The 9,860-nt window shown below is 51.2% G+C and overlaps 1 protein-coding gene across 13 annotated transcripts in view; it reads left to right on the top strand.

The window, feature by feature from the left end:
* Nucleotides 1-3,155: 3,155 nt before the first annotated feature.
* Nucleotides 3,156-9,860, top strand: part of TPM1 (tropomyosin 1) — a 29,296-nt gene continuing 22,591 nt past the window's right edge. For 2 of the 13 annotated variants that reach the window (XM_055537727.1, XM_055537735.1), the window contains exons 1-2: nucleotides 3,162-3,372; nucleotides 4,447-4,572. In XM_055537727.1, coding sequence (XP_055393702.1) covers nucleotides 3,259-3,372; nucleotides 4,447-4,572 — 240 coding nt within the window. In that variant the 5' untranslated portion in view covers nucleotides 3,162-3,258. Of the gene's footprint in view, nucleotides 3,373-4,123; nucleotides 4,250-4,446; nucleotides 4,573-9,650; nucleotides 9,855-9,860 lie in introns of those variants that run through there. The other 11 variants (XM_055537731.1, XM_055537732.1, XM_055537733.1 and 8 more) reach the window with 11 other exon arrangements.

Raw genomic sequence — 9,860 nt, 5'->3', positions numbered from 1 at the left:
TCAGCTATGGATTCATATTTTCCATGCTCCTCAGTTCAAACTACAGTCAAAGAGAAGCCCAGAGGCACAGTCCATCTCTGCCTGACAGGCCACAACACTAAGTCCCTGGCCAGTCTATGGATCTGTCCTTAAGTCACAGCCACTCAGGTGGGGAACAGAAATATACTGTATATCCCATGGCTGTCTAGCTTGCCCCTCTTTTTCTTTTTTTGGCTGGGGATTGAACCCATACCTCCTACATTGGGAGCATGGAGTCTTAACCACTGGACCACCAGGGAAGTCCCCAGCCCACATCCTTGATGCTATCCAAAGACCAGGAGATCTGACCAATATAGAAGAAATTCTTGTTTAAGTGAAGATATTTTGCCTGGTCTATAACCCTTCAAGGTAGTGGATGGTACAGACCATGAAGTTGGGCTGAACCTGGTTGATTGCCAGGCTATTCATGGAGCAGAATCTCACCAGTGGTGAAATGGAAATGACTGAGGCCAGGGACCTGTTATGTTAACCCATCAGGCTAGGGATTAGTGATATGGTACCAAGGAATTTTTTAAATTGGCTTTGTGCAGCTCCATTTGCATACTGGACACCATAGTCTTTGACTTCTAAGCGGGTAAGAGAGGCAGGGAGGGGAAGAAAAAATGGATGTTTTAAACTTAAACAATAAGGCCTGAATGTATGAATCCCTAAATTCAAGCCCCTTTGCCATACACCTCTCTTATCTACCTTTCCAGTCTCACGTCCCAGTTCATCCCCAAGTGAACCTACTGTCCAACCACCATCAAATACTCTCTTTTCTACCCTTGGCTCATACAATACCCTCCTCTCTATCTAATTGCTATCCTTCCTCTAAAATCAGTTTAAAAACCACCACTTTTCAGAATAGTTTTTATCTGTCTGTCAGAATAGTTTTATCTGTCTGTCTCTGACCTGGTCATTTCTACTTCTTTCTCCACTGTTCATGCTGAACACCTGGAAGACATGGATGTATCTTACTTAATTGAGGATCCTGGAGCCTAGTGCCTACCTGGTATATAAAAGGTGCTCACCAGTGGTGTGTTTGAATAGATGGTCTATAACACTAGTTCATTTAAGGAAACTTTTGCGTGCTTCTCTATGTTTGGCACAGTAGAGAAAATTCACAATACATGGTCCCTCCAGGAGTTTCTCTAGTTCAGTTGCCTCATTTTATAAATGAGAAAACTGAGGCCCAGAGACAAGAGATGACTTGCCCTCTGCCACCCGAGCAGCCACAATTTACTGAGTACTTTGCTATGTGCTAGCAAAACGCTTTTCATTCTTTATCTCATTTTCATCCTTGTAACAACCCTAAGAGGGAAGAGTTTGTATACCTACCTTACAGAAGAGAAAACTGAAGCTTAAAAAGATTATAATGTGGCTAAGGCCATCTTGCAAGGAGGTAGCCAGGCCAAGTTTGGATTCCAGGGTCTAACTCTGGGGGCCCTGCTCATAAACCTTATGCTGAGCTCCAAGTTGGGAAGTCAGCTCCCTGGGGTCCACACATCTGTATATCACCCAGAGGCCTTGAACTCTGTCAGTGTTCCAGTGGCTGGGTTCACGTGTGGTGATTAAAGGGTCCTGGTGAATTTCTGTACCATGCAGCGCCTGTGCACACAAATCTAGTGTTCTGACCATTAGGTCAGGGTATTTTTTTTCCCCCTCCTGGGAAGTTGGGAAGTGGAAGAAACCTGATAAAATCCTGGGAGGAACTTGATCATTCTCTGAAGGACTTACAAGTTGTTTGACCTGTCTGATCTGCTCAGATACCGTCCAGGGAATATTCAGTATCCATGTAGGACAGGTTGTGAATTATTCTGCAGGGACTGTTAACAAGACCCAACAAGACCCTCACCAGCTCTGCTTCAGCCAGTCTCAAGCAGGGTTTGGGAACAGCCCTTTCTTCCCTTCCCATCGAAAGTCTGAAAAGAGCAGGCTTTTCCCCATGGGGACTGGGAGGAGTAAGAGTTATAGGAGGAAATCCTCCTGCCTCTGAGCAGAGCTTACTGTACAGAGCAGGGCCTGTTCCCTCCTCAGAGTTATAGCTGTGGATACAATGACTTGGCTGGGATAACATTTATCCCTGTGTTCTGGTAACCTAGTACCTGAGTGCCTAACATGGAAAGAGGCCAACTCCCTAAACTCAGTGCAAGGAAAATGATTAAAAGTTAGATCTGGCGGCACCATAGGGATCATCTACCCCTCATCCCTAGGTTTAAAGATGTAGCACAGAGGCCAACTCGCTTGTCAAGGTTACAGAGCTGCTGGTGATAGAGACCAAAAAACTAAGTTGCCTGACTCTAAACTCAATAGCCTTTTCCGTTAAAGTCACAAACTCCCACCCACACACCAACAAACACACCCCACCCTTTGGGGAAGTACCACACACACAGGCACACACAGAACCGGGACCTAAGTCCCTAAGGTATACAACTGTCTCTCCCCTGGGGGACAGGGAACAGCATAAGACAGATTTGCAGACGTTCTGGCCCTCACCAGCAGACATATACAGCACCCCAGGCCTCCCTCCCAACTTGTCCTTTCTCTGCTCCAGTTGAGTTTCCAGAACATGAGAGCCAGCCCGGGCTGACACCCTGTAGGCAGGGCAGGCGCTGGGAGCGCATGGGCCTGGGCGCCGTCGCGGTGGCTGCGGGGACCCCAGGTCTGATGCTTAGCGAGCCGCTGGGTCTGGCGGCCCAGGAAGCGACGCGCATCCTCTACCTGCCCGGCTGGCTCCTCAGGCCTCCTGTGACTTAGGACGGCTCGGCTGGGGACCCTAGGGCCGGAGCGTGAACCCCGGGAGGAGGGGGCGCAGAGGGCGGAGGATAGCACCGAGGCCCCCGGTCCGGAGAGGCCCAAGTGCCCTCTCCCTGGCGTTCAGGTTTGGAAAACGGGAGGCCTCGCCCGGCGGCTGCCTCGGCTGGCTGCTCGGGTCCCCATATATAGTCATATCCACCGTCAACTGGGAGGCCGGCAGGCGGCAGCGAATGGGCGAGCAGCCCCCGCGGGAGCAGCGGGGAGGGCGTGGGGGGCGGAGGGAGGAGAAGGGGGAAAGGGGGCAGGAGAAAAAAGCTCTTCCAAAAAAGTATTGGCTGTCTTGAGGAATGCGGTCGCCCCCTTGGGAAAGTACATATCTGGGAGCAGCAGGCGGCTCTGCGCTCGCACTCCGGCTCCGCCGCTTCACCGCGCGCTCGCCTCCCTGCTCCCGCCGCAGCCCCAGGGCCCCTCGCCGCCGCCACCATGGACGCCATCAAGAAGAAGATGCAGATGCTCAAGCTCGACAAGGAGAACGCCTTGGATCGAGCGGAGCAGGCGGAGGCAGATAAGAAGGCAGCGGAGGATAGGAGCAAGCAGGTCTGCGCCTCCCCAACCGTGCGCCCGCGGGTCGCCCGCGCTCCGCCCGCCCTGGGGCCAGGAGCCCCGGGACCCGGCCTAGCACCCCTTCCTGGCCCCTCACCCCGAGGACTCCGGGAGCCATCCCCACTCCAGGGCGCCTGAGAAGCGGGAGGGGAAGAGCAGAACTGGCTTATTCTAACTTTTTCTCTTACCTGGGGACGCTTATTTCCCTTCTCCGGTTGCCGGAGCCCGTCAAGTCCCATCAAGTGCTAGAGGCACTTGGTTCTGAGGATCAGAAAACAGTTTTGGATCTGGGGTTGGGGGAGAGGAGGAGGGTTGAAGGGAATCAAGTCCAGAAAGTTTTAGAAGTTCTTCTGGACTTTTGACCGGGGAATATAAAACATTCAACTGGGGGAGAGGGGAAGTCCGGGAGGGAGAACGACAGTCACGGAGTTTTTTTGGTTAAAACAAAGATGGGACAGAAGAGAGGGTATGGCGGGCGCGGAATCGGGCCCATCCATTTCTTCTGCAACGCTAAGTTGTGGCCTTGAGCCCACTGAGACCTCGGTAGGAGTCTCGTCCCCGGGAGCGGTGGGGGGGGTATGAAGTAGCCTCGGGACAAGAGGAGGTTACCTAGGGACCCTTGAACCGCAACTCGGTGGCGCCCCAAAGCTGAAGGGCCCCAGCCAACCCGGTGCCCGTGTTGTGTGTGTGTGTCTAACACCCGGTCCGTGCCGGCCGCCCGCGCCCGCCCGCCGCCGCCCCCCAGCTCGAGGAGGACATAGCGGCCAAGGAGAAGCTGCTGCGGGTGTCGGAGGACGAGCGGGACCGGGTGCTGGAGGAGTTGCACAAGGCAGAGGACAGCCTCCTGGCCGCCGACGAGGCCGCCGCCAAGGTACCCCGGGCGCGCGCGGCGCGGCGCACGAATGGCTAACTCTGTCTCTCTCTCTCTCCCTCCCTGTCTTTCCCTCTCTCTCTCCCGCTGTCCCTGTCCTTCTGGCTCTGTGCACCCACAACCCTCCCTTGCGGGATCACGCTGCCTGCCGCACCCCCCACCCCGTCCCGTCCCCGTCCCCCACGGCCAACTCCCAGCTGGAAGATGAGCTGGTGTCGCTGCAAAAGAAACTCAAGGCCACCGAAGATGAACTGGACAAATACTCTGAGGCTCTCAAAGATGCCCAGGAGAAGCTGGAGCTGGCGGAGAAAAAGGCCACCGACGTAAGTGCACGCACACACTGCCCCCCTCACCTGCTGCCCTTGGGGCCTGCTCTGGGGGTCACCACAGAGGCCAGAGAACCATGGAGGAGGGTCACCTCCTCTTAGCTGGACACGTGCGCACAGCCTGCCATGGCCCAGAGCACTGGATGCTGCCCTCAACTGCTACTGCACACGTTCATTTTTATTTCATCCATTCCTCTCTTTTTTCTCCTTCTTTCCCTCACCCCTGGGGTTGGAGGTGGGTGGGGGTGGTGAGAATCTGGGAGAACACAGCAACTGAAATTGGACTCTGGAGGTGAACCCTTCCCCGTGGTGGCAGAAAACCTCTAAGGTGTCATCACCAAGGTTTGTGCAAGCAGAATGCCTAGTTTTCTCCACTTTCTTTTTGCTATCTCTGGTGGGTGGGAAGGCCTGGTTTTCAGTGACCAATCTAGTCAGGATTCAGAAGACCTGGCCTCTATATTGAAAGAATGACATAGTGAGTGCTACTTATTCTGAGAAGGTTAAGCTTGATGGTGGGCCTCAGAAACCCTTGAGGCCTCCTTACCAGGGAAGTCTTAATCCAGCCCTTCAGATCTGCCTGGGAAGATGATACTTGCTTGGGTCTGCACTCTGAGGGCACTAGATACAGAAAGTAAGCTGGGAGTTATATATAGCTCAGTGCTTTATATGGTATAGTGTGCTAGCTGCCCCTGGTTCCCCTGCTCGCCCCGCCCCGACCTGCCAGCCTCTGACAGCCACCACATAGTCTCGAGGATGATGCACACACCACAAAAGCTCTGCCAGTATTTTGTCTTCTGCCCTCTGAAATCTCTTCTAGCTGAAGAGCTTGCCTCTTCTGCTGCAGAAGTCAAGACAGGCATTAGATTTCCAAAGGAATGACTTCTTTTTCACACCATTCTGGAAGCTAATTAAGCCTAGAGGCCCAATTAGGCAAGAATTCCTAGGGAAGTGAGCAACAATTTCAAGAATGTATGAGCACCGGGGAAAGCTATGCCCAGAAAGTTGAACGGCGAAGTGCAACAGCAGGATTTTTTGTATGGGAGTAAAGTGTACATTGATGGAGGGTCTGGGTTTTGAAATCAGTAAAGGCTTCCTGTGATGTGAAAGGTGTGAAATGTAATCTCCAAGTGTGCTTTGTAAATGAGAGATCCAGACACAGGACATTTAGAATCTGACAAAAAGAAAAAGTTTCAGTGAAGAGCAAGGTCCCTGGAGAGGGGGTTCAAGGAAGCACTGATTTAGCTAAAATATTTAACTACCTGGCTTTAGAAAAAGAGCCAAAAAACACGTATAACTCTGCACCAGTTTTGTATAATGTAGATCAGATGTCTGCTCCGTATATGGTTAAATGGAGGAGGCCTGTCTCCCCCAGATTCTCCAGCAGGACGTTTATTTAGCTTTTTCAAAAGAGCCGCTGATAGATCAAGGAGAGATATTCCTTATAAGGAAAAGAATGCAGAGAATTTGAAAATAGCCCAGTAAGACTGAAAGCAAGAGGAGAAAAAAGCTACTACAATTCTTAAGGGGGAAAAAAATCATAATTATTGTGTAACTATGTGGTGCTATCATGTCTTTATTGAAAAATCTTGTTTAAGGGAGCTTTGGAATGAGATGAGGCAGAAGTAGCAAAGAGGATATTTAAAGCTAGTTGGAGCGGGGAGTGGGCGGAGCCAGGAGGAGGGGGAGGTTTCTGAAACTGTTTTCCCCCTCCCACTGGAAAACTGTCCCTAATATGGTACACTTTTTTGGGAGGGTAGTATATTGATTATCTTCCCCTTTTAGGTTGTTTGCAACCTGTAGGGATGTAGAAGACATTTGTGAAGAAATGTTTTATTTACAGTGATTCCTAAGTAGTAAAAATAGTCAAGACCTGAGGAAGAAGAGACAGATGTCACAAAGGGAAGGAGGAGGTAGGAGAGAGGTCAACTTCCTGAGGTTGAATCATATTACATTTGGGACTAGGGCACTGGATTGTCATTATTCACCAGTGTAAAGTATTTTTACATTTTTCTACTGCTAAAAACATTTTTCTACCAAATTTTCTACTAATTTTCTACCAAACAATTTACAAATCCTATTCCAGAAATGGGCTCGTCCTAACTTGAAAGGTTGTAATTCGCATGGTCGAATCTCTGATGGCTTTGTTTTGAATTTCTTGTGGTCTCTCCACCTAAGTGAGGCTGGAGGGGATCAAGGGCTCCATTTTCTTTGGCCTCAAACCCCTTCCCCAATAACTGTGATGTCTGTGACATCTGCAATATGTGAGTTTTTATTCCCTGTAGGTCTTTTCTTCCTAAATCAGTGATTCTCAACCTTAACTAAACATGATGGTTTAAAAACTTAAAATCCAAGCTGCACCCTAGGCCAGTTAGAATCGCTGGGACTGAGGTGATTCCAATGTGCAGCCAAGACTTAGAACAACTGTCCTAAACTCTTTTGTATGACATCAGCATGAAAGTGAACTCACCTGAAACTGACTTTCCCAGGTGTTTGAAAAGCAAGCCATTAAGTCACTAGTTGGCTGCTTGGAGCATGTGCACGTGTCCAGCATTTTCCAGGGCTCCTGAAGGTTCCCAGATGCCCCCTCTCCCACCCTCAAAGTTGGAGACCTACTGTCTGTACCCTTAGGGAAGCAGTTGTGACCACCCTCCTGACTAGACAAACTGTGGAAACAAAGCGAGAGGCTCCACCTACAGGATGCGAGAGCCCATGCTGGGACTTGTGAGTCTCAGCAGAGACTGTGATAATGTCCTTAGCAAATGAGTCAGAAAAGCAAGTTCAGTTGTTAGGGCTTTCGAGGAGGAGGGGGTTGTCAACTGTGTTTTCTTTCTCTTCAATATTCCCACACTTAACACATTGGAACTGACTTGAAGGGCCTTCTGTGAGAAAGGTGAGGAAAGAAAGCCATGAGACTTAGAAGACATTTAAAAACATAGCCCAAGGGGAGTATGGACCGAGACTTGTTCCCAGAGATTGTGTCCACTTTGGTTTTCATCCAGCTGCAGCCGGACGCTCTCATAGGGTTCTGTTGGCTTCCTTGGTGTGCTTTTTTTTTTTTTTTTAACTTCTTGAAGGTTACATACTGTATTGTTGCATTTATATAACATTCAAACAATTATAAAATTATAGAGAAGAAAAATAGTAGATGCCAGGACTTATATAAGGGATGAGGCAGGGGATAAGTGAACATGACTTCAAAAAGGCAATTTGAGGGATCCTTGGGGTAAAGGAAATGTTCAGTATCTTGTCTGTATTTATTGTTGTGTAGTCACTAAGTGTCTGACTCTTGGCAGCCTCATGGACTGTAGCCTGCCAGGCTCCTCTGTCCATGGGATTTCTCAGGCAAAAATATTGGAAGAGGTTGCCATTTCCTTCTCCAGAGGATCTTCCTGATCCAGGGGTCGAACCCACCTGCATTGGCAGTCACATTCTTTACCTTGGTGTGCTTTTAAAAGGCTTCTCAGTCCAGCCCAGAATTGGTCAGATTCCAGATTACAACCTTCCTACAATCAGAGAAGGTTGTAACTAGAAGGGACCCTTGAGACAACTGTTTTTATGGAAAAGAAAGTAAGTTCCAGAGAGGCTGGCAGGTCTGAGGTCCCACAGATGGTTATGGGCCATAGCCTGACTCTTAAGACAGTGCTTGTGTGTGTGTGTGTTTGTTTTTTTTTAAACTTTTTTATATTGGAATATAGCTGATTGACAATATTGTGTGATAGTTTCAGGTGAACAGGGAAGGGACTCAGCCAAATATATATGTATCCATTCTCCCCCAAACTCCCCGCCCCTCCAGGCTGCCACATAAGATTGAGCGGAGCTTCCTGTGCTGTATAGTAGGTCCTTGTTGGTTATCCATTTTTAATATAGCAGAGTGTACATGTCCATCCCAATCTCCATAACCATCCCTTCCCCTCAACCATAAGTTGATTCTCTAAGTCTGTGAGTCTGTTTCCGTTTTGTAAGTTCATTTAAGGAGTTTCATACCGTATTTCTCCTCTAAGACAATGCCTGTTATTAACTAAAGCTATCATTGAGTTACCTACTTACCTTGTATTGTGCTTCGCGCTTTCTATTATTTCATAATCCTCATGTACTACTTGGAGAAGGCAATGGCAACCCACTCCAGTACTATTGCCTAGAGAATCCCATAGGCGGAGGAGCCTGGTGGGCTGCAGTCCATGGGGTCGCGAAGAGTCGGACGCGACCGAGCGACTTCACTTTCACTTTTCACTTTCATGCATTGGAGAAGGAAATGACAACCCACTCCAGTGTTCTTGCCTGGAGAATCCCAGGGACGAGGGAGCCTGGTGGGCTGCCGTCTATGGGGTCGCACAGAGTCAGACACGACTGAAGCGACTTAGCAGCAGCAGCACGTACTACTATTAACCGCGCTTTTACAGATGAAGTCACGTTGTTTTCCAAGTCACACAGCCAGGAGAGAAACCAAAAGCCAGATTGTAACCTAGCAAGACAGCATTTAGGAGGTTTCCTCTGCAGTATGTTAGTGGTTTTCACGTCTTGAGTTTGGAGGGGAGGAGAGTTGTTGGGTTAGGATCTGGTGTTCTGGGGTTCTTTACAGTCCCTTTGGGGACACATTTAAGCCCCAAACCCCTCGCTCGGCTTCGCTCCCTCTTGGGCAGGGGAAATCTGGCAGTCCGGAGCGGAGCGCTCCCGCCGCCAGTAGGCGGCACAGTCGCCCCTTGCAGCCAAATCCGTTACTCCGGGTTCTCCGCGGCTCCAGGGCGGGGTGCTGGGAGTCGAAGTAACATCCTAGGCGCCGTGGGGCCCCGTCTCCTGCCCACCTGGTGCCCCCGCAGCGCGCGCCGCGCCCTTCAGCCAGGCAGCCGCGAGCATGCGCGGTGCCTCCCGCGACTGGCGAATTCCCGGAGTCCGCGGCGCGCGACCCGCCCCGCCCGCTGGGTCCGCCCCCGGCGCTCGCGCACCCGCTTGCGGTTCGCCTGAGCTTCCCGGGAGGCCGAGACTTCCGGGCTGAGCCTGGGCCGCAGGGGGCGCCGCCGTCGCGCGCTGCGGCCTGGGCGGGGCGGGCGGTCGGTCGGAGTGCTGCAGCGGCAGCAGCAGCAGGAGCGCAGCAGCCCGCCTCTCCCACCGCAGCCCGCCCGCTTGCCGGCCCGCCGCCGCCCGGCGCGATGGCGGGGAGCAGCTCGCTGGAGGCGGTGCGGAGGAAGATTCGGAGCCTGCAGGAGCAAGCGGACGCCGCGGAGGAGCGCGCGGGCAGCCTGCAGCGCGAACTGGACTACGAGAGGAAGCTGAGGGAGACCGTAAGG

This window comes from Bubalus kerabau, chromosome 10 (assembly GCF_029407905.1).
Source record: "Bubalus kerabau isolate K-KA32 ecotype Philippines breed swamp buffalo chromosome 10, PCC_UOA_SB_1v2, whole genome shotgun sequence".
NCBI lineage: Eukaryota > Metazoa > Chordata > Mammalia > Artiodactyla > Bovidae > Bubalus > Bubalus kerabau.
The sequence above is the reverse complement of the archived record's forward strand: the minus strand, read 5'-3'. Positions and strand labels throughout refer to the sequence as shown.